General features: G+C 41.0%; 1 protein-coding gene and 1 pseudogene across 1 annotated transcript; one reads left to right on the forward strand and one right to left on the reverse strand.

Annotated features, from left to right (window-relative positions):
- On the forward strand, positions 599-22424 carry LOC109826483 (annotated as a pseudogene).
- LOC109826484 lies at positions 22514-23062 on the reverse strand. The gene has a single exon (XM_020393513.1). It carries the CDS (start codon positions 23060-23062, stop codon positions 22514-22516), a length of 549 nt encoding a protein of 182 aa, XP_020249102.1.

A 25182-nucleotide genomic window follows, 5' to 3' on the forward strand; every position in this document is an offset into this window, starting at 1 on the left:
ACATTAATTGATAATTTCACCTCTAAATACGCAAAATTATTTAATACGTCTTCACAAAATTCGTAAATAATTCACAATTAAATTCTAAAATCTAATTTATATCATACATATGTAAAATCTAATTTTTCTTCACAAAATCTAAATAATTCACAATTAAATTCTAAACTCTAAATACAATAATTTTCGAAATTATTGATAATTTTTTCTCTAATTTGACAAAATTATTGATAATTTACACACTAATTCTTCACAAATATCACAAAATTATTGATAATTTTCCTTCTAATTTTCACATTTATTGATAATTTTCCCTTTAATTTTCACATTTATTGATAATTTCCAATCTAATTTTCACATTTCTTCACAAAATTCGTAAACAATTCACAATTAAATTCTAAAATCTAGATTTCTACATGTAATCACAATCAAATAGTGGGAGAATACAAAAATTAGAGGGTATAGCTTTTTTAGAAAGAATTTACCTTTTTTTTTTGAAAATCTAATTCATTGTTGAATCATGTATATATTGTTGTTTGCAAATAAATTGACATATATATGAGTTACAGGTAAATATACAAAACCTGCACAGCAGCTGTGCATGCTGGGTGACCTGCAACTTCACGGGATTTCAAGTCCCGTGAAGTTGCAGTGCCAAATTTCCAGAGACTCGATCTCTGGCAAATTGTGGACTGCAACTTCACGGGAGTTGAACTCCCGTGAAGTTGCAGTCACAATTTGCCAGAGACTCGATTCTCTGGAATTGCTGACTGTAACTCCACGGGAGTTCAACTCCCGTGGAGTTTTAAGCAGAAATTAAGCTTCACGGGAGTTGAACTCCCGTGAAGTTTAATTTCTCCATAAACTTCACGGGAGTTGAACTCCCGTGATGTTTCGGAGAATTTTTTACAAAAACCGACCTGTTTTCAGCGCTGGGCTGAAAACAGGTCGGTTTTTGCAATTATTATCGAAAGCGGTCGTTTTTTGCAATTAAATTCCTAAAATGGTTGGTTTTGAAAATTTGTCCTCTATTTAAAAGGCCACTTCCCTCCCTCTCTTATTAATTAAACCAGAAAAAATAGGGGCAAATAGCACGAGGATTCCAGTAAATCCGCTGACTTCTCCTCGAAAAAATCCTTAAAACTCCCGACGAAGCAACGACGAGCAAATGAAACGAAACCCTAACTCGTGCCAGATCGGCCAGCACAGCCGACACGATCCCCCAGCCCCCGGCATGATCCGATTCCGACGCGGAGACGCGCGTCATCGTCCCTCTCCAAGGTGTCGTCTGAGGCCGAGGAGGCCTCGTCCTCGGCTACTTGATCCCCTGCACTCTTCTACTCTCTTCCAGCAATACCTCCAAATCCCGCCACCGACTCACAAATCAACCTCCGCGCTATCCTTCATCCGACGTCGACCGCCCGCCGCCATCCTCCCAGTCCCGGTCCCACCTCTCGCCACGTGGATCCCTTGCGCCGGTGAATGTGTCGTCGAGGGCTGCTGTCGTTGCTGGGGCTAAAGATTCTGCTTTTTTTGCTGGGATGAAGAGGTGCGCTGAGGATCCGTACGATCCGGCGGATAACCCCGATGGCGTGATTCAGCTCGGAGTCGCGGAGACTAAGGTAGGTAGTTAGCTAGCAGCTCGCTTGGTTGGAAGATTTGATTTTTATTTTAGATTTTTAGGGTTTCGTTTTTGTTTTGGAGCAGGTATCGCTGGATCTGATTGGGGACTGGCTAAGAGCAAGTGCAGCAAGCTCCCAGTTGGGAGTCCTAATCAACAAGCTCCCAAGAGCTCTCAAGACATGACCCACCATTTCCAATGCCACATCACCCTCCTAACTAATGTTGATCTCCAACAAACTCCTAGTTAGGAGCTCCATAATATCAAAAAAAAACCTCTTCTATTTTAGTTTTGTAACAATATCAAAAAACCCTCTTCCATTTAACAACTATTTTCAACTTGGGTTTTGGGTTTAAAAGTAGGGGGGTTTTGTAAAATTTTTTTTTTAATGCTTGGGAGCTCCCAAGAGCTCCGATGGGCCCCATTGGCCACATCAGCCCAAGGAGCCCTCACGAGCTCCCATCGTCACGTAGGCCTTGAGAGCGACGGTGGGAGCTTGGTGCACTTGCTCTAAGGAGGAATGTGGACAGGGTGTTTGTGGATAAGAGGAAAGGGGATTTGAATATTGAGGGATTGGCGATGTATCAGCCTTTACATGGGCTGACGGATTTGAAAATTGTAAGTAACCGTTTTTGTTTGTTTTGAATTTGGTGTTGTTTAACTATATAGATTAAAACCCTTTTCTTTGTGTTGAAATTGGATTAGTTTCACATCACATTAGGTTTTTGTTTTTCTGAAGTGTTTATGAAATGTTTTTATTTGAGTTTATTAAGTTAGGTTAAACTAGTGTGCACCCCGTGCAAACCACGACCCCTTATTTTTTTTAATCATTGCATTTTAAACTTATTTCCCTCTAAGTTTTCATGCATTTGATTTGATTATTGTATGCTTAAAATTGGAAATTATATATACTCCTCTATACTTAAAGAAAGATGCAAGTTTTAATACATTTGATGTAGAATTCATATTTACTCTTTTATACTTAAAAAAAGGATCCAAGTTTTAATATATGTGATTTAGAAATTATATCTATATCTATATTTAAAGAAGGATCTAAATGTTGACACTGCAGCAAAATTTTTATGTTGTGCTACAGTATTTTACTATAGCATGGACAATACTTTAATAGGTCTTCTTACTTCAGTAATTTACTAATTACTGTATCATGAATAGTGATTCTTGGGTTTTCCTTTAAGTATAGAAGAGTAGATGTTGTAGGAGGATTTTGTTTGGGGAATTTTTGAAGTCTATGCTTGACACTCGGTGTAGATTTTGTGGTCCTGATCGAGGTCTATTGATCTTAGGCTAATATTTGAATCTATTTTGCTCATTAGTCCCTCAAAATCAGAAGGGCTCTGGTAATTTGGTCCATCAATGACCAAAATATCCCTTAGTTTGATTTCTCTTTTAAAATCTATCTTCTTCTTAAAAAAGGGATTATTTACACTTTGACACTCTAAAATTTACCCCTCTTTAACTTAAATGCCCCAAAAATTTTTAAAACTTTGTTACCATAAAGGTTACACCCTTTTTAACTTTGATAAGTTAAATGTTTTTCTAGCACTTTTGACAAAGTTTTTACCATTTTCACTTTGCTATCTCAAAATTTTATTTTTGATACTTTGATATCCCAAACTTTAGGGTATCAATGGTAAACAATGAATAAACTTTGGAGTGTCAAAAGTTAAAAAATTTGAAATCTTTTTGGTATGAATATTTATATCTCATGGGGTCAGTGGGGGCAGTTGACCACACTGATCCCACTGTAGACTCGCCTGTGTTTTTTATCATCTCGTTGCTTATGAGTGGATTTGAACTGTATTCATCCAATGTCTTGCAAATGATTCTGGCTAACAATCTTTTTGATGACCTAGAAACTCTAGGAGCGAGAACACTCACTTATGTACCTTGCTGGGCTCACCTGGCTGACCTAGAAGGATTCTGGCTAGCAAGCTCTAGATGAGTAATTCCGCAGGTTACCAAGCCTCACATAGGACACACCGCATCAAACCGAAGTTTAGGACTAAGAGATGATTTCGTCAGGTCTAGATTGTATTTTTGCTGTTTGGTCATAGTTTCGAATAATTCCCCATGGATTTTTTTTTCTAGTTTGATAACTGGTACAAGATGCTAGAAGGGCATGTTTCATGTCGAAAGACAATAGTTAGGAGTTTTGGTGTCATAAGCTGATAAGCATATTTAATTTACCTTGTCCAGCTTACATATGGAGAAATCTTACATATGGAGAAATCTAGTTGCCACTAACTATGTAATGAATGGAAGGCGCCCCCGCCCCCTGTTGGGTATCTACTCAAACTCTAAGTTAGGATAGAGTTTTTAATTCTTTGTATAACTTCATGAGAATTAGATAAGGTTAGGGATCTATCATGATTAGGAGTTTGGGTTCCATCGTGATTGGGAGTTTGAATCTTATCCTAATTAGGAAGTTAGGCTAGAGATAGGGTTTTGGTTTCTCTATATATATCCTTCTATTGTTAGAGAAAAAAGAAGAAGGAAAAGAAGAAGAAGTGTAGAGAGAAAGAGTGAGAGAAGGTTTGACAGTCTTTGTCCGTGCAAAAAATCATAATTTGAAGGTGATAGTGGATTGATTTTGATCCCGTGGTTTTTCCCTGTTGAGAGTTTTCCACGTTAAATCTTGTGTGATTTTATTTACTGTGTTTGGTGGATTTTTAGGGTTTTTTGCGAGATCTAAAAATCCCTACAAGTGGTATCAGAGCGGAGTTCGACGGTTCGTGGAGATTCGAGATTTGCAACGACATTGGTAGCAACGGAACTGTAGCAAAGCACTGTTCACCATGGGTAATGTAGCGACGGAACTGTTCATGGTGACGCACTGTTCACGGTACTGTAGAGTGGGTACTGTAGCGGCGGCAGATTTGGCGATTAAGGTTGATTTGTCTTTTGATCGAGGATTTGGAGGTGGATTTCGGTGATCCAGGAGTCGTTCCTAGGGTTTTTCGACGTGCTGAGTTCGTTTTTAATATTGGTTTTGTCAAATTCAATCTCTACAGGGACTAATTTGAATTTTGATCGTGGTTAGAGGATGATGACTTCTTCGGGTCCGAAGTTTGATATTCCGCTATTCAATGGCAAGACAAATTTTACAGTATAGCAGTGCACGGTTTAAGATATTCTTATACAGCAGTGTATTGATAAAGCTTTGAAGGAGAAGAAACTTGAAGGATTGAAGGATGCTGAATGGAGTTCCATACAAAAGAGGGCGGTTAGCACAATTCGTTTGTCATTCGCCCCCGAGATCAAGTACAATGTTATGCAAGAGATCACACCAAGAGGGCTGTGGGAAAGGCTCGAGGGGATTTATACGCCGAAGTCGATGACCAACCGATTGTGTTTGAGGATGGAGCTTTATTCGTTGAAGATGGAAGAAGGTACTGCAATTCAAGAACACATCAATGCCTTTAATTAGCTAGTTTGCTAACTTATGAACATTGATGAGGAGATTAAAGAAGAAGAGAATGTGCTACTCCTATTGTCTTCCTTGCCTAAGTCGTACAAGCCGTTAGTTCAGACGATAATTGTAGGGAAGCAGACTTTGAAGTTTGACGATGTGACAGTACTCATACGTGAGAATGAAAGAATGATGGGAAAGGAGAGCGCATCTAATGGTGGTGAGAGTGCACTAGCTTTTGAAGGTTCTAATCGAGGGAGGAGTACGGGGAGATGTAACAGTTATCGAGGAAGGTCAAAATCTCGGGCCCGAGACGACAGCGAAAAGGAGTGCTATTATTACGGAGAGAATGGTCACATTCGGTTCATATGTTCCCAGATGCGTGATGATTTAAAGAGTATTAGACAGATGAAGCTTCAAAAAAATAGGAAGAAGACAGATTCCTCAGTGGTTGTGTGTGATGAAGATATGGTTTTATTGATGCAGAGTACAAGTACTGATGCGAGTAACACTTAGAGATTTTTTGTCGAGGGAGGATATGTTGGGTATCTACTCAAACTCCAAGTTAGGATAGAGTTTTTAATTCTTTGTATAACTTTATGAGAATTAGATAAGGTTAGAGATCTATTATGATTAAGAGTTTGGGTTCCATCATGATTGAGAATTTGAATCTTATTCTAATTAGGAAGTTAGACTAGAGATAGAGTTTTGGTTTCTCTCTCTATATATATACTTCTATTGTTAAGGGCTGTTTGTTTGCCTAAGAAAAGAGAGAAATCAAAGAAAAGGAAATATATTTCTAAAAAAAAATAGGTTTTGGGATTGTTTGGTTGGCTAAAAAAAGAAGAAAATCAAAGAAATGGAGATGGGATGAGATGAGTTGTCACCTTATTATAGGATGATGTGAGTGATTTTTTAAGAAAATTTGTTTTGATGTTGTTTGGTTGGCGAAAAAAATAAGGAAATGAATTATAAGAAACCTATTTCTTGTAATAGGTTGTTTTCTTTTGTTTGGTTATTTCTTAAAAATAAGAAAATAGATGAGATGAGATGAGTTTTCATTATATTATTAGATGATGTGACCCACACTTAAGGAAATTGTTTTCCTAGCTTTTTGGGAGGAAAACAAAGAAATAAAATGTTAATAAGATGAGATGAGTTGTCACAATATTATTGGATGATGTGAGTGATTTTTAAATATGAGATGTGATGAGTTGAGTGATGTTGTAGATAAAAATAATATTTTATTAGATGTGGTGGATGTGATAGATGAGTTGTTGAATGGAAATAATATTTTATTAGATGTGATGGATGAGTTGTTGGATAAAAATAATATTTTCTTTAGATGTTATGGGTGAGTTTTAGGGATGGAAATGTGTAAAATTGTATTTTTTTAGATTTCTTGGTTTTCATTTCTATTTTTTGGTTTTTTAGGAAATAACCAAACAGGCCCTTAGAGAAAAAAGAAGAAGAAGTGTAGAGAGAAAGAGTGAGAGAGGGTTTGGTAGTCTTTGTCCGTACAAAAGATTGTAATTTGAAGGTGATAGTGGATTGATTTTGATCCCGTGATTTTTCCCTGTTGAGGGTTTTCCACGTTAAATCTTGTGTGATTTTATTTGCTGTGTTTGGAAGCCCCCCCAACCCCACCCCAACAAGAACAACGGACATCCACTCTTACAAAAACAACGGACATCCACTCTTACAAACCAAGCAACATAAGTGCAGATGTGCTATTTAGTATTTATGAAGAAGTTATATTGGCTGGAATGAATTATTGTATTGGTATACATACAAAAGATGATACACAGTTTGCTAAGTAGTTGGAGAATTAAAACACTATCTCTCGGATTTAGTCCATGGGCTAAACTGAAGGATAATGAAATTATAATCCCTTAGATTTAGCTCATGTGGTAACCATGAGCTAAACTAGAGTATAAGATCGCACTGCCTTGGAGTTAGCCCACGTGCTAAATCTGGCGGAGTTGACTTTTGTATTATTTTCATGGTCTAACTACTTTAACTCAAAGAACTATAACTAGTATGGGAAACAGTTGATGAACTATCCTAGATGGTAACTACTTTACTCAAAGAATTTTAACTTGTAGGGGAAGCGGTATATGAAGCTTCTTCCGTAATAGAACAAATTTTGCTTCTAGATCAATTGATGAAAGGTATCTAATTGATTTTCATACATCTATATCTTAGGCCATGACGATAATGATCAACAGGAAAATAATAAAGCAGAGGTTGTGAATGTGGAATTTTAGATACACCAGAGGAGGAAAAAATTCTCCCTTGGTAGCGATACCTGACTTCCTGTTTCTCCTTACAATTAACTCTCTAGTGGGCTAAATATCCTACATGTTTAAGTATCTAAGATTGAAAGTTTAGCAAACATTCATGAAGAATAGAAAACCTACTTTCTGTTATATGGATTATATACTTCACAGGTGAGGATGTAGCGACAATGAGTAAAAGTTGAAGATATAATCACTGTACATGTGTATTAATGGACATAATATACACCTATTAAGGATAAATTAGGTGAGGGCTGAATATAGCTTGGTGGATAATACTGTTAGTCTAAGGTGTAGACCCAAAGTCCGGACGAAGGCTGGAATCAAAAGACAGGAAAAACAAGCAGAAAGAACCACGGTCGACCGCGACGGTCGACCGCGCCAACCCTATAGGATTTTCTGGTCTCGGGTTTTGATCGCGGTCGACCGCCGCGGTCGACCGCCAAACTCTCTGGAACTTGCGCGGTCGACCGCCACGGTCGACCGTGATGCAGTCAAATAGATTCCTATTCTGTTTAGGAATCTGTTTCACCCAGGATTTTATATATACCCCAAACGTTTTTAGGGTTTGTATAACATCAAAGAGAGAGCTTTTTGACTGCAAAGAAAGAGAGAATCTCAGAGAGATTAATCCCTTATTTGAGAGCTTGTATTTTCTTCTTCAATTAATAAAGAGATTGTGTGGTGTGGCTCCCGAGGACGTAGGCACGTTGCCGAACCTCGTTAAATCTGTGTGTTCGTCTTCTTTACTGTTTTTGCAAGGTTAGATCTTTATTTGTGGTATTATTCCTATTTTCCTACTTTCAACACAAGGTCCGGAAGGGCAAGGGTTCGATTGACTGTTTCGAATCCCCAACAACTGGTATCAGAGCTTCGTTCAGCAATTTGTGTGAAAGTCATGGCAGAGAAAAGCAAATCAAAGATCGAGAAGTTTGACGGTTCAGACTTCGCCTACTGGAAGTCGCAGATGGAGCACTATCTGTACCAGAAGGACTTGTATCGCCCGTTGATGGGCAAGGAAAAGGGAAAGAAGAAAGATGAGTCAGATGGTGATTGGGAGGTACTGGATAGGAAGGCTCTAGGGTAAATCCGGTTGTCGCTCGCCAAATTAGTAGCCCATAATATGCAGGTTGTGTGACAGCAATCAACAATTTGGCGGGGAAAGAGAAGTTGAAGCTGAATGAGGTTGTTAGCATGATTCTATCCGAGGAGGTTAGAAGGAAATCGTCCGAATCAGAAGGTTCAGGTTCAGCCCTAAGTTTCGAGCAGAGAGGCAGAAGCCAGAAGAAAGGGAACCAGAACAGGAATCGGTCGAAATCAGTGAAGAAGAGGCCGAACTCGAAGGTTAGGTCTATCAAAGGGAAGTGTTGGAACTGCGGCCAGGAGGGCCATATGTCTTCGGTCTGTAAAGCACCAAAGAAGGATGCGGGTGAGCAGGAGGCTCATATCGTGCAGGATGCCTTGATCCTTGCTATGGATAGCGATTCTGATTCTTGGGTCATCGACTCAGGAGCTTCTTTCCACGCCACTGCTAATAGGAAACTACTTCAGAACTATGTAGCAGGGGACTTTGGTAAAGTATACTTGGGGGATAATGAACCTTGCAATATTGTTGGAAAGGGCGATGTTCAGATACAGATGAAGGGCTCCAAGTGGAACTTGAAGAACGTGAGACACGTGCCGAAGCTGAAGAGGAATCTTGTTTCGGTGGGACAACTTGGAGCAGAAGGCTACGTTTCGACATTCACCGGGGATTCGTGGAGGATCTCCAACGGTACGATGGTTGTTGCCCGAGGCAACAAAACGGGAACTCTCTACCTCACTTCACATGCGAGTGACACCCTCGCAATTGCAGCTGGCAAGGAGAGTACAGATCTGTGGCACAATAGGCTGGGGCACATGAGCGAGAAGGGGATGAAAATTCTACATTCACAAGGAAAGCTAACCGGGATCGACACCGTGGAAGTCGGGGTTTGTGAAGACTGCATCTTTGGGAAGCAGAAGAGGGTTAGTTTCCAGAAGGGTGGAAGGCCACCTAAGGCTCAGAAGCTAGAGTTGATTCATACAGATGTATGGGGTCCAGCCAGTGTGTCTTCTTTTGACGGTTCGAGATACTACGTCACCTTTATCGACGATCACTCGAGGAAGGTGTGGGTTTACTTCATGAAGCACAAGTCAGAGGTGTTCGAGATCTTCAAGAAGTGGAAGGCCATGGTCGAGAACGAGACAGATCTGAAGGTGAAGTGCTTGAGATCAGATAATGGTAGAGAATACGAGCTGGAGGAGTTCAAGAGGTTCTGTGCTACGAATGAGATTCGCTTAGAGAGGACTACTCCAGGGACGCCGCAGCAGAACGACATTGCAGAGAGAATGAACAGGACCTTGACAGAGTGTGCGCGGAGCATGCGATTATATGCAGGTCTGCCTAAGACATTTTGGACGGATGCGGTGCATACGGCAGCCTACTTGATTAATCACGGGCCATCAGTTCCATTAGATTTTAGGATTCCAGAGGAGGTTTGGAGTGGAAAGAAGATAAATCTCTCACACTTGCGGGTATTTGGTTGCGTGGCTTATGTTCATATTAGCGACCATGTCAGAGACAAGCTAGAAGCTAAGTCACAGAAGTGCACATTCATTGGATACGGCATTGATGAGTTCGGGTATCGCCTTTGGGATGAGAAGAACAGGAAGATCATCAGGAGCCAGGATGTGATATTCAATGAGGAGGTGATGTATAAAGACAGGAAAAATGCCAAGGATAGCCAAAGCAGTGGGAGCAGTACTACGGATACAGGTGGATCCGAGTACATGGATTTGGAGGAACTTCTAGAAGGGGGCGACGATGTCAGTTCTGACCGTAGAACGGAGGAGACTACAGGTGCAGAAGCTACTACCCAGGGCGTGGAGCTTAGGAGGTCATCCAGGGCACCCAAACCAAATCCCAAATACCTCTCGTCACTTGATTATCTACTCTTAACAGATAGCGGAGAGCCGGAGTGTTATGAAGAGGCAGTGCAAGTGAGTGAATCTCAGCAGTGGGAGCATGCGATGCAGGAGGAGATGGATTATCTACTCACTAATGAGACATGGGAGTTAGCCCAGCTACCTGCACAGAAGAAAGCCTTGCACAATAAATGAGTCTACCGGGTCAAGCAGGAGAGTGATGGAAGTAAGAGATTCAAGGCCAGATTAGTCGTGAAGGGGTTTCAATAGCGGGAATGAGTGGACTACACGGAGATATTTTCCCCTGTTGTGAAACTCACAACCATCACAGTGGTGTTGAGTTTGGTAGCTGCAGAGGACCTCTTCCTTGAGCAGTTAGATGTGAAGACTGCCTTTCTGAGTGGTGTTGAGTTTGGTAGCTGCAGAGGACCTCTTCCTTGAGCAGTTAGATGTGAAGACTGCCTTTCTTCATGGTGACTTGGATGAAGAAATCTACATGAAGCAGCCTGTTGGCTTCATTGAAGAAGGAAAGGAAGAGATGGTGTGCAAGCTCAAGAAGAGCTTATATGGTTTGAAACAGGCTCCGAGACAGTGGTATAAGAAGTTTGATAACTTCATGCAGAACAATGGCTATAGAAGATGCAATTCGGATCATTGCTGTTATTTCAAAAGGTTCGAGTCCAGCTTCATTATTTTGTTATTATATGTTGATGACATGTTGGTAGCAGGACCGTGTTTAGAAGAGATAAACAGTTTGAAGAGGCAGCTAGCAAAGGAATTTGCAATGAAGGATCTGTAGGCATCGAAAATTGCCTAATAGGTCTCCACGAACAGTTCAGTGTTAAAGAGCAATGATGAACGTCACTATCTGGTTCACAGGAGTTTGACTGACGATTGAAGTAAACCGACGAACTACATGAGCTGACAGAATTTTGGGATAACGAAGGCACGGGCTAATCGAGAGCCCCGTGATGTTACAAAAAGAACAACGCCCTTCGTGTCTCGTCCATTCTACAGATAATCCAACCAGTGGAGCTGATAAAACTCTTCGTCAGACTTCCAACGCACTTCGAATCACTAAAATCCGAGTTCGGACGAAGAATTTACAGCGGAAGCGGACGAATGCACCTTAACGGAATGTCTCGGAAATTCCGAGACACCCCAGGGGTGTCTCGGAAATTCCGAGACACCCAGGGGTGTCTCGGAAATCCTGAGACACCCCAGGGGTGTCTCGGAAATCCCGAGACACCCCAGGGGTGTCTCGGATTTTTTGAGACACCCCAGGGGTGTCTCAGCTTTGCCTAGACACCCCAGGGGTGTCCCAACGCCCTAGGTGCCCCCCATGCCTATAAATAGGAACCTTAGGGCCTCATTTTGGGGGATCGGATTTTTTGGAGAGTTGGCGAAGCCCTGCTGCAGTGAAGAGTGGTCGAGCGCTTCAACACAAGAGAGGTCTTCATCACCCGTGTCTGTTCCTTAGCATTACCCTTCGCCGGTAATCCTAAGAAGATCAAATATCTCGCTTTAGCCGAGATAGGCGCTTCAAGCTTCTAGATCTCCTCGCGGATCGACGAAGCTCTGCCCGATTTTTCTGGATCAGATCTGATTGCCAGGTAGTCCACGGATATCGACGTCCCCGTCACAGGCCAAAGACCCACGCAAGCAAGAAACGACGAACGGATCTTGTGTTTATTTTCAAGAAAGTTGTAATTTTTATTTTCGTTATTTGAATTCATTTGTAAACGTTTAAAGTTCTAATGAAATCAATGATGAAGGCAACTTTCGACGAAAACAATATCTATATTGATGAACATTCTTATTCCTAGAAAATGAAGAGTATTGATTTTTTTTAGAATAAGAAACATGATTCTTCAAAACATAATCATTCTTTGTAAAAGACTTAGGAACAAATCCAATACCAAAGTGATTGTTTGAAGATTTTTGAAATAAGAGTAAATCATTCAAATTCTCTTTTCCTATATTAAACTTGTTTACTTTAGAAATAACTCTTCATATTTGAGTTTAAGTGCAACCATATTTTTATCTAAATCTGAAATTCTATTTTTCATGATATCACATTCAGATTTAAGATAAATATTTTTTTAGAGATAAATATTATTTTCAGTCAATTATTTATTTTTAGAAAATAACTCATCATTTAGTTCCTTTAATTTTTCAACTTGTGAGGAATTTGAAGAAGCTAATTCTAAGTTTAATCTCTCATTTTCATTTTTCAAAATCTTATAATTAGAATTTAAATCCTTAAATCTAACATAAAGTTCATTATATATACTTCTAATAATTCTTCATTATCAAAAAATTCACTTACTTCACTTTCTTGTGCCATGAAGCAATGTAAGCAGATTCCTCCTTTTGTTCTTCTTTCGCTATCATCCCATGTTACTGCCAAAGCCTTCTTCTTCTTATCTTTTAACTTGTTGAAGTTTGTAGACTTTGACTTTCATTTTAGAAGAGGACAATCCTTCTTCATGTGTCCTGGCTTATTACATCCATAACAAAGAATTTAATCAGTATTCTTAAATTTATTTGAATCAAATTTACCTTTCTTTAAGAATCTTTTGAATTTTTGTGTGATCATGTCAATGTCCTCATCATCTTCATCTAATTCTTCGTTGTCAGAGGATGCATTGAAGGTAATAATTTTCTTGTTCTTTGGTTCTTCATCCTTTTTTCTATCATCGAGTTGAACTTCATAAGTCATAAGATTTCCGATTAGATCCTCTACGGTGAGAGTTGAAAGATCGTTGGCCTCTTCAATTGCTGTAGTCTTCTTCTCCCATTCTGAAGTTAATGCATGTAAAATCTTTCTCACCATTTCCACTTGAGTATAAGTCTTCCTAAGTGCTATTAAGGAATTGATCATGTCTGTGAACTGTGTGAACATTTCAGAGGTTGTCTCATGTTTTTTCATTTTGAATAGTTCAAAACTGTGAACAAGAACATAAAATTTTGATTCTTTAACTTTGTTAGTTCCTTCATGTGTTACCTCAAGAGTATGCCAAATTTAATGTGCATATGTGGTAGTAGACACACGATTGAACTCGTTCTTGTCTAGAGCACAAAACAATGCATTCATTGCCTTGGAGTCCAAATTCACATTTGTCCTTTGTGCAAGTGTCAATTCGGTGTATGAAGTGGTTGGCTTTGTGAATTCAGTTTCAACAATGTTCCAAAGATCGTAGCCAAGTGATTAGAGGTAGATCTTCATTCGACATTTCCAATAGTTGTAATTTGATCCATCGAATAGTGGTGGTCGTTGTGTGGAATGACCCTCTTTGAATTGTGCTGTATTTGTTATCATTGTTGTCCTTGCTCTGATACCGACTGTAGAGTACTCTTATACCAAGAGTAGAATCTGCGAAAGCATACACTAATAACACTGGGGGTGGCCGTATTATTCCTCTCGAGAATTGTCCAAAACAGGATATAGATGAGGCCGAAAAGATGAAGGATCTCGAAAGAAAAATTGACGCCCTGATGTCTGCTCGAGAGGTAAAGAAGACCGGCATTCCGTGTCCTTACCCGAAAGAGTGGGACTCGATCCCGTATCCAGCGAAGTTCAACCTGATCAACTTCACGCCGTTCGACGGGAAGGGCTCGCCCACTCAGCATCTAATCTACTTCAAGTCCCACTTGGGCACGATCTCCGGCAATGAAGCCTTGATGGTTCGGTCATTCGTCGGCACCCTTCGCGGGCCTGCCTTCGATTGGTATCGGCGTCTTAAATTTGGAAGCATCAACAGCTGGGAGGACCTGGAGAGCATGTTCCTCACTCATTTCTTCGATGATGATGCTGAAGTGTCGATCAGGACACTCTTCGATGAGAAACAAAAAGACGGAGAGTCGGTGGATACCTTCATCAAACGCTTCCGCAATCAGGTAATGAACTGCAAAGATCCCGTCACGGAGAAGTTCATCTTGCAGACTTGTCATAACAATTTGTCCATTAACATCTTGGATGTTATGGGAGTAGAGCCGCTCAAGACATGGAAGGATTTGAAGGCCCGAGGAGAGCAAGCCGAACGATTCCACAAAAGGAAGAAGGCCGAGAGGAGCCAACCGATGGCTAATTCTCCGAACTCGAACTTCGCCTCTCGTGATAGGGGCAAGGCACCTGCAGCGGCTGTTGATCAAACGTCAAAACAGCAGTTCCGAAGACAGCAGAAGACTTCGGATCAAAAGGCCCAGAAAGAGTACCCGTTCAAGGACGAAGACGTTCCCGCCATTTTCGAGTCTCTTCTCGAAAACAACAAAATCAAGCTCCCGCCCATCACGAATCAGGAGGAAGCTGAAAATACTACGGATCCAAAGTACTGCGCATATCACAGGAGGATCCTTCATCCCACCAAGGCATGCTTTACTTTAAAGAACAGCATCCAAATCCTGATTGAAGCCGGCGTTATAACGCTAGGGTAAGCCAATTGAGAACGGCAAGACTCCGACAAGTATAAGAGTATAAATTGCTTCTTAACACTCCGAAGAGTATACGAGTATAAACTGCTTCTCAATCCTCCAACAGGTGCACGAGGTTAAACTGCTCCCTACATACTCCGACAAGTATAAGAGTATAAACTGCTTCTTAATACTCCGACAAGTATAAGAGTATAAACTGCTTCTTAACACTCCGAAGAGTATATGAGTATAAACTGCTTCTCAATCCTCCAACAAGTGCACGAGGTTAAACTGCTCCCTACAGACTCCGACAAGTATAAGAGTATAAACTGCTTCTCAAGACTCCGACAAGTATAAGAGTATAAACTGCTTCTTAACACTCCGAAGAGTATACGAGTATAAACTGCTTCTTAATCCTCCAACAGGTGCACGAGGTTAAACTGCTCCCTACATACTCCGACAAGTATAAGAGTATAAACTGATTCTTAATACTCCGACAAGTATAAGAGTATAAACTGCTTCTTAACACTCCGACAAGTATACGAGTATAAACTGCTTCTCAATCCTCCAATCAGTATATGAGGTTAAACTGTTCCCTGACACTCCAATAGGTATATGAGTCTAAACTGTTTCCTACCGTTGACGGGAAGTTCCTGGAGAATTTTTATATGTAATATTCTTAAGGATAACCCGATCACGTAACCGAATGCAATGATAAACCCAGTTTCGCGAAGAAACTGGGGGTGGATGATTCATGTAACGGGAAGTTCCCGGAAAAAAATACTATATGTAATTCTCTTAGGGATAACCCGATCATTACAAACAAAGTGATAAACACTAAACCCCACTGTGATTTGTATGAGTCAACACTCTCGATGTGATTTGTACTCCTACTCTCACTGTCTACCTGGTCAAACCTTCCTATAGTTAGGGCCACAACTAAAGTCCCCTCTCGATTCCTTCCATAAACGAGAGGTCCACTTTTAAATTGAGCAATCAAGCCTATAAAAGGTAAGATCGTCTCAGACCCCCCCACTTCCACTGCCTCCTTGGTCAAACCTATAAAAGTTAAGGCCAAAGCCAGAATCCCCTCTCGATTCCTTCCATGAACGAGAGGTCCACTTTCAATTCGAGTGATCAAACCTTCCTACAGTTAGGGTCATCTCAAACCCCCGTTTGGTCAAACATTCCTACAGTTAGGACCAAAACCACAATTCACTCTCGATAAACGAGAAATTTATCTTTAGTTCGGTAATCAAACCTTCCGACAGTTAGGGTTATCTGAATCTTTTCGATTCTTGGAGTGGAGATCCCACTCTTGGTTTCACCTTTTTGGATTCTAGGAGTGGAGATCCCACCTCGAGTCTCCTTTCCAGCTGAAGATAGAATATAAAATTCTTCTTCCTCAGTGTCGGGAGATAGAATATAAAATTCTTCCTCTCCCATTTCGGGTTCGTCTTTGCCCCAAGAGAAGACACCACCTTTTTCAACTCCCAAAATCCATGCCTTTTATGCATGGGGTATTTTATCCCGAAGCCTAAGTAGGGATAAGTCAGCACTTAACCTGCGTTGCTGGGTGGTTCGTTCCCATAAAAACGACCGAGTCTACGTATTCAGCATCGTAGCAACAAAAATCCATGCCTTTATGCATGGGGAATTTTATCCCGAAGCCTAAGCAGGGATAAGCCAACGCCTAACACGCGTTGCCGGTTTAGTCTTTCACCGATTGAAAAAGACACCAGAGTATAATTCTGGAGACTTTCATCCCGAATCCTAAGTAGGGATGAGTCAACGCCTAATACGCGTTGCCGGATGCCATATTCCCGTAAGAAATGGCGAAGTCTATGTATTCAAAATCATAGCATTAAGTCTAAAAGAAGTAATTCTCTTAGCACAACGTTACATGTGAAACGGGTTTTAATAATTCACATGCTAGCCTGATTCAAATGGTAATCGGTAAAGGCACGTCAAACCCGTTGATGGCTGGGGGTTTGCCAAAAATCCCAAAGTCTATGTCTAGCACGCATTGCCGGTTAGTCTTTGACCGTAAAAAGGACAAAAGACCACATATTCAACATTGTGGTAGGTTGTTATTAATAACACCATAATCCGTGCCTTACACGCATGGGGAATTTTATCCCGAAGCCTAAGCAGGGATAAGTCAACGCCTAACACGCGTTGCCGGTTTAGTCTTTTACCGATTGAAAAAGACACCAGAATCCGAGTCTGGGGATTTTTATCCTGAATCCTAAGTAAGGATAAGTCAGCGCCTAACACGCGTTGCCGGGTAGTCTATTCCCGTGAGAAAGACGAAGTCTACGTATTCAACAACGTAGCACTAAGAGCGTTAACTCTCTTAGCACAACGTCGACGATTCGAAACCCTAGGGTCAACGCCGGTCAACGCGTAACCCTAGGTCAACGCCTTTCAACGCGTTGCGGCATTCGAAACCCTAGGGACAACCAAGGTCAACGTTTGACGATTCGAAACCCTAAGGTCAACGCCGGTCAACGCGTAACCCTAGGTCAACGCCAGTCAACGCGTTGCAACAAAAGTCAACGTTCGAGGATTCGAAATCCGCACAAGTCAACGTTTGATGATTCGAAACCCTAGGGTCAACGCCGGTCAACGCGTAACCCTAGGTCAACGCCAGTCAACGCGTTGCGACAAAGAGTCAACATACTGTGATCCGAAACCCTAAGTCAACACAATGTGACGGAGGTAGTTCAAAGTCAACTCAATGATACGAGCCAAACTCCATTCAGCAGCTGTAGACTTGAGACTCCGACGGCGGCCAAGCGATAAACGTAGCGCCGGAAGAACTTCGGTTATTCGTCAAAGCATCGAATAGACCGAAAATCGAAGGAGCCAAGAGTTGAAGCTAACTGCAGGTCCTTTACGCCGACTGAAGGCTGGATCAATCACATCCAAAGTGTTCCAGCCTCTTCTATAAAAGAAACAAGGCCGGAACGCTTTGGAGGGGGTATCTGTAGACATCGAAAATTGCCTAATAGGTCTCCACGAACAGTTCAGTGTTAAAGAGCGACGATGAACGTTACTATCTGGTTCACAGGAGTTTGACTGACGATTGAAGTAAACCGACGAACTACATGAGCTGACAGAATTTTGGGATAACGAAGGCGGCTAATCGAGAGCCCCGCGATGTTACAAAAAGAACAACGCCCTTCGTGTCTCATCCATTCTACAGATAATCCAACCAGTGGAGCTGATAAAACTCTTCGTCAGACTTCCAACGTACTTTGAATCACTAAAATCCGAGTTCGGACGAAGAATTTACAGCGAAAGCGGACGAATGCACCTCAACGGAATGTATCGGAAATTTCGAGACACCCCAGGGGTGTCTCGGAAATTCCGAGACACCCCAAGGGTGTCTCGGAAATTCCGAGACACCCTAGGGGTGTCTCGGGTTTTCCGAGACACCCCAGGGGTGTCTCGGATTTTCTGAGACACCCCAGGGGTGTCTCAGCTTTGCCTAGACACCCCAGGGGTGTCCCAACGCCCTAGGTGCCCCCTATGCCTATAAATAGGAACCTTAGGGACTCATTTTGGGGGATCTGGATTTTTGGATAGTTGGCGAAGCCCTGCTGCAGTGAAGAGTGGTCGAGCGCTTCAACACAAGAGAGGTCTTCATCACCCGTGTCCGTTCCTTAGCATTACCCTTTGCCGGTAATCCTAAGAAGAGCAAATATCTCGCTTTAGCCGAGATAGGCGCTTCAAGCTTCTAGATCTCCTCGCGGATCGACGAAGCTCTGCCCGATTTTTCTGGATCAGATCTGATTTCCAGGTAGTCCACGGATATCGACGTCCCCGTCACAGGCCAAAGACCCACGCAAGCAAGAGACGATAAACGGATCTTGTGTTTATTTTCAAGAAAGTTGTAATTTTTATTTTCGTTATTTGAATTCATTTGTAACGTTTGAAGTTTCTAATGAAATCAATGATGAAGGCAACTTTTCTCGAAAACAGGATCTGGGTGCAGCGAAGCAGATTCTAGGGATGCGAATCAGTAGGGATGAAGCTGAAGGGACATTGAGATTGAGCCAAGTTGAATACATTGAGAAGGTACTTCAGAGGTTTAACATGCAGAATGCTAAAGTTGTTAGCACACCCCTTGGAAGTCAGTTCAAGCTATCTGAGGAGCAATCGCCTAAGACAGATGCAGATAGAGAGCATATGAGCAGGGTGCCATATTCTTCGGCCATTGGGAGTCTCATGTACGCGATGGTTTGCACGAGGCCGGACATCGCCCATGCAGTGGGAATTATGAGCAGATTTGCAAGCAATCCAGGAAAGTAGCATTGGGAGGCCGTGAAGTGGATAATGCGGTACTTGAGGGGGACAACGAACAAGCCACTATATTTTAGGAGGAAGGAGTTGGTGCTGCAAGGATACGTGGATGCGAACTTCGCCGGTGATCATGATACGAGGCGAAGCACCACGGGGTATGTTTCTACCTTAGCGTCGATAGCAGTGAGCTGGGTCTCACGTCTGCAAAAGATTGTGACTTTGTCTACAACCGAGGCTGAGTATGTCGCGGTGACTGAAGCAAGAAAGGAGATGATCTGGTTAAACGTGTACTTGGAAGAGTTGGATCTGAAGCAAGGGAGAGGAGTTCTTTATTGTGATAGCCAGAACGCTATACATCTTGCCAAGAATCCAGTATATCATGCCAGAACGAAGCATATCGACGTCAAATAGCATTTTATACGCTCGCTAGTTGAGGACGGAAAGTTGCATTTAATGAAGATTTTGGGGAGTCAAAATCCGAACTCTCTAGTGGGCTAAATATCCTACATGTTTAAGTATCTAAGATTGAAAGTTTAGCAAACATTCATGAAGAATAGAAAACCTACTTTCTGTTATATGGATTATATACTTCACAGGTGAGGATGTAGCGACAATGAGTAAAAGTTGAAGATATAATCACTGTACATGTGTATTAATGGACATAATATACACCTATTAAGGATAAATTAGGTGAGGGCTGAATATAGCTTGGTGGATAATACTGTTAGTCTAAGGTGTAGACCCAAAGTCCGGACGAAGGCTGGAATCAAAAAGACAGAAAAACAAGCAAAAAGATCCACGATCGACCGCGAACATGCACAGGAACTGGGAGAAGCTGAAGCTGATGGCGGTCGACCGCGCCAACCCTGTAGGATTTTCTGGTCTCGGGTTTTGATCGCGGTCGACCACCGCGGTCGACCGCCAAACTCTCTGGAACTTGTGCGGTCGACCGCGACGCAGTCAAACAGATTCCTATTCTGTTTAGGAATCTGTTTCACCCAGGATTCTATATATACCCCAAACGTTTTTAGGGTTTGTACAACATCAAAGAGAGAGCTTTTTGACTGCAAAGAAAGAGAGAATCTCAGAGAGATTAATCTCTTGTATTTTCTTCTTCAATTAATAAAGAGATTGTGTGGTGTGGCTCCTGAGGACGTAGGCACGTTGCCGAAGCTCGTTAAATCTGTGTGTTCGTCTCTTTTACTGTTTTTGCAAGGTTAGATCTTTATTTGTGGTATTATTCCTACTTTCCTACTTTCAACACAAGGTCCGGAAGGGCAAGGGTTCGATTGACTGTTTCGAATCCCCAACAAATACTATGTGTTAGCTGCTTGGTTTAGCGATGAGATCCCTATGCAGTTCTAAGGTCAGAGGCAGCTTTTTGGATCAAAGAGAAATAAGTTTTCTTGAATATATCAAAGATGTACTGATGTTTGAAATGATGCTATTAACCATCAGTGAGATAATTCCATAAAATTTCATACTGTTTCTTATATGTTTCTGTTTTCTGCTTGCTTAAGCTGAGCAGAGTTCCTCAACATGTTTATAGAAGAATATAAAGAATTATTCATCTTTCGATTTCAGGGCATGGTTGATTTCATGGGTCGTATTATGGGTGGATCAGTTACGTTTAATCCATCCCAAATCATATTAACAGGTGGTGCAAGTGCTGCAATTGAGGCTCTCGGTTTTTGTCTTGCAGACCCGGGGAATGCCTTCCTTGTTCCTTCGCCATATTATCCTGGGTAATTTCTTTATTTCCTATTGGAAAATTCATTGTTATTGCCACTGGGTCGTGCATCTAATATTTTTTGTAGTCAGGTTTGACATGGATATAAAGTTGAGAACCGGCGTTGAGCTAATACCTGTACCTTGCTGAAGCACAGACCACTTCAGCTGGAGTGCTGCTGCTCTTGAAAGAGCGTACAAACTGGCAAAGAAACAGGGAGTAAAAGTCCCGGCAATTCTTATCACAAACCCTTCAAATCCTGTGGGAAACATACTGAATGCTCCTAGATTTTGCGACAGAGAAGAGCATTCATGTCATTGTTGATGAAATATCTGCTGGCTCAACCTATGGAATCGAGCAGTTTGTTAGCATGGCACAAGTTCTTGAAACACAAGATTACGACAAGCTAGAGTAGAGTTCATATAGTATATGGGTTGTCAAAAGATCTTTCTATTCCAGGGTTTAGAGTGGGAGCCATCTATTCTTACAATGAAAATGTTCTAGCGGCAGCTTCAAAGTTCGCAAAATTCTATTCTATTTCAGTTCCTACACAACAGTTGCTTGTTTCTATGCTGACAGATACAAAGTTCATCACAGAATATATTGAGGTTAACAGAGAGAGGATACTGAAGATTTACACATCATTTGTTGATGGGCTGAAGCAGTTGGGTGTTGACTGTGTTAATAGCAGCGGAGGTTTTTACTGTTGGGCAGACATGTGTAAGTTTATTTGGCCATATAGTGAGAAAGGGGAGCTTGAGCTTTGGGATAAGTTACTGAATGTGGCTAAGATCAATGTAACACCAGGATCGTCGTGTCACTGCATCGAACCTGGATGGTTTCGGTGTTGTTTTGCTACATTGGCTGAGAGTGATATCCCGGTGGTCATGGAACGCATTAAGACAGTCATTGAAGGATGATAGTAAGTTGTCAATGATGACATGTTGTAATCTCATTAACCAATTAAAGGGAGATATTCGCAATGATTGTTCTGGGCATTGCCAGTCTAACATAGCGCCACTTTTAACATTTTTGATACAAAGTACAAACTTCTTCGAGGACAAAGCTTAAGTTCGAAGAAAAGGAAAAGACAGAAGGACTTCGGTGAAGCTCCTGCTGTGACGCTTGTCTCACTGCATTAGATGCTGATGATGGATACATCTTTTGGATGACCATTGGCCCTCACTAGAAAACACGAGAGTAAAGACTCCCTGATGGACTCCTGCAATATACTCATTGAGTTAGAAGCACTGCTCTTAATTGGAAAGAAAAACATATTTCTGCCAGTATGAACTCTAAACTCTAATTGAAAAGCAAATTGTTTAACTACTGCTTCGATTATTTTTCTTTTTTATGAAACTTGAGAATCAATTTAATGTATGGAAATCTGGTACCTAAGCAATTGCTTATTCAACGGGCCTATTGTTCCGGTCTTGTATTCTTAGACACTTCTATTGCCAGACAGTTCAACTCTGAAGCAAATCTTGTTCTGTAAGAAAGACACATAAATTGTAGCATAATTTAAAGCAGTATTTAGTGTTTCAAATCCAACTTTTGATCATTAGCTGTCTGGCTTTCCAATCCATATACTAACTTTGCAGCTAAGCGGTACATGCAGTTCATGAAAACATGCTGTAATGACCAATGCGAGAGACGGACCAAAGTAACATCAGCTGATATAGATTTTACCATCGAGAATCCTTTTTTCTTCATCACGACAGGCTTCATTCTGTAGCTCAATCTGCGGCTCAACAGCATGAGCTCACCAAGCGTCAGCGTCCTTTTCGCCATGATGCCACAGTCTTCTCTCCAACATATATTCGCCCACAAACCTTATCGAGAAAACCTGCACTAGGAGGAGACAAAGGAAAAAGAGAGCCTAAACCTGCATCAGCCGGCGGCAATGGCAAAGGGTAAAGGCGCTCCATAGCCAAAGCATCAATGCTCGCATTTCTTGTCACCGAGCCACTTGAACTTCCACGGCCATCGGTTTCTGAAAGCGAGTGCCAATCCTCAAAGTAACTTGAACATACATCGCTCAAGCTTTCATCAGACTGTTGGTACTCGATTTCATGTAGGAAAGAACTTGAAGGATTTGAAAGTTGCGGAAGTGGTTTTCCCGGTTTTTCTTCCCACAGAAAAGGAACTGAGACGATGAGCTTTGTTGGTGATGGAGGTGGTATGATCCACTGCGTTGGCTTTGTTAGTATCCACTCTTTCTTTGGTGTCCCCGGTTTCTCTTCCCAGAGAAAGGGGATTGAGATTGTTTGTTTTTCTCTCTGTAGGGGAGAAAATACTACGATTGCATTTTCTTCAGCCATTTTTGTTGAGGTTTGATGCTATCGCTGTGTTTGATTTTATAGTGGTGGAGGAATTAGTGCGTTAGGATTAGCTGCTTCTTGATTAAGATGTGATGTGGTTCAACTGCTCTTGATGTGGGTTTGGCCTGAACCACAACGTGAAGGTCAACCTTGTATTGATGAATCAAGAAATTTTGGGGAAAATCTAAATTTCACATAAACAAATGACAGTGACGACAGCGAGGCAAAGATGGAGAATTGGGGGGAAAAAGACCAAACGGAAGTCTTCAAGCTGTTCTGGTGCAAAAGCAATTGAAGAGCGAAGCTGAGTCGATGCATGGCTGCCTAAAAAGTAGGCAGACGTTATTTAGGCTCTGTTTGGCAAAACTAGCTGAAAGCTACGAGATTATAGCTGAAAGCTGTTAAGCTAGCTGAAAGCTGTGAAATTATAGCTGAAAACTGTTAGCTGTGTAGCTACCTGATTGACTAGAGCTGTTTGGCAAAAGTAACTGTACAACTAGCTTAAATTTGTTAAATGACTAAAAAAGACATGCAATATTATTGATATAAAATTAGAATTATTAGGGGTAAAAACGGAAGAAAAAAATTGGCAGCTCATTCCCAAAGACAAACGCTACTTGAGATAGCTTTCCAAAAGCTACTTGCAAAAGACACAATCTTCAAAATAATCTCCTCTTATTTTTGGTCACCAAACAGCTCTACTAGCTTATTGACCAAGTCAATAAGACACAAGCTCTTAGATAAGACACTTTTTTTTGTTGCCAAACAGTGCCTTAGTCCAATAATCTAATAAGTTGCCTTCAAATCCTTCAGCCAGTAATATGTTAAGTAGATTTGACGGTGAGATGCAAGATGTGAGGCTTGCAATCGTGGTGAAGTTTGACGAGGCTACTGTTTGGTATCAAGTCAACTGCGATGTGGATGACCATCACTAAGCCCGCCGGGAAATTCTACTAAATAGTAAATAGATGTTTGGTTCGCTGCAACTATACCAATTATAATTGCAGTTAGGCTGAATTGCACTTAAATGCCATAGTGTTGTAAATGAATGCCCCACACTAATAAAGAAGGGGAAAAAAAGATGGTGTTAATTTTTCTCTGCTTATCCAAAAATATCACATAATAAAGGGTACTAAACTAAAATTTTAGAAACTTTAGGGTATTTAAGTGAGGTTATTTACAAACCAATAGTTCATGTGTAATATTGGGTAAATTAACAAGAGGGCACTAGCGTGCAATATTTTAAATTTTTGGAGCATTTATCTGCAATATTTAAATACATTGAGACATTTAAATGCACAGATTTAAAATAGAGATCATTAAAGTGCAAAGTTGATGGAACTATAGGGCATTTAGCACAAGTATCTCAGTTTGCATTAAAACAAAATAGAAAGTAGAAGAGTCTCTTATTAAGATGTATTATTTAATATTATTTTCCAAGGAATATTAGACCTGCCTTAACGAAACTTTGTATAGATTAAATAGAAAAAATAGATTATAAAAATATTTTACCGATTTATTAAGTTTGGCATACCATCAAATAAAGAATAAATTTATTTTCTAAAACACATATACTACGGTAAAAATACCAATATATTTTATTTACCCTTAGTGACAGCTTAGTATATATATTTTTTCTGGCGACATATTGGTATATTATTTTTTCTCCGACGACAAATGGGCCTCAAATTTGGCTGGACTCAAGTTTCTGACGAAATTTCTCACGTGACGCCTCACGTGGTGCGAACGTGGCTGCCTGCGTGGCTTCCAACGTCATAAATTAGCTTTGATCCCAAACCTTAACTTCTCAATCTCCTTCCTCCTCCTCCTCCTCCACCTCTCCCTCTCCTCCCTCCTCCCTCCTCCCTCCTCCCTCCTCGGTCCTTCGCTCCTCTCGCCTCTCTGACGCCTCTTATGCTAGACCCTAGGCGGGGTGATTAGGGTATTATGCTATCCGATTTTATGCCAATTAAAACTAATTAACAAATATATCCTAGCAAGTATGATATGCTACAAGATATGTGCAAGGATATACAATATAAACAAGGGTAAACAAAATGATCATGCAACAATGGCGATATAACAATATGTAAGAATAAATACGCCAATGCCAAACTCAA

This window comes from Asparagus officinalis, chromosome 10, assembly GCF_001876935.1.
Source record: "Asparagus officinalis chromosome 10, Aspof.V1, whole genome shotgun sequence".
Classification (NCBI taxonomy): Eukaryota; Viridiplantae; Streptophyta; class Magnoliopsida; order Asparagales; family Asparagaceae; genus Asparagus; species Asparagus officinalis.

Coding starts and splice junctions, on each gene's coding strand:
- LOC109826484 (XM_020393513.1), bottom strand. CDS start 23,062: ATGGCTGAAGAAAATGCAATCGTAGTATTTTCTCCCCTACAGAGAGAA.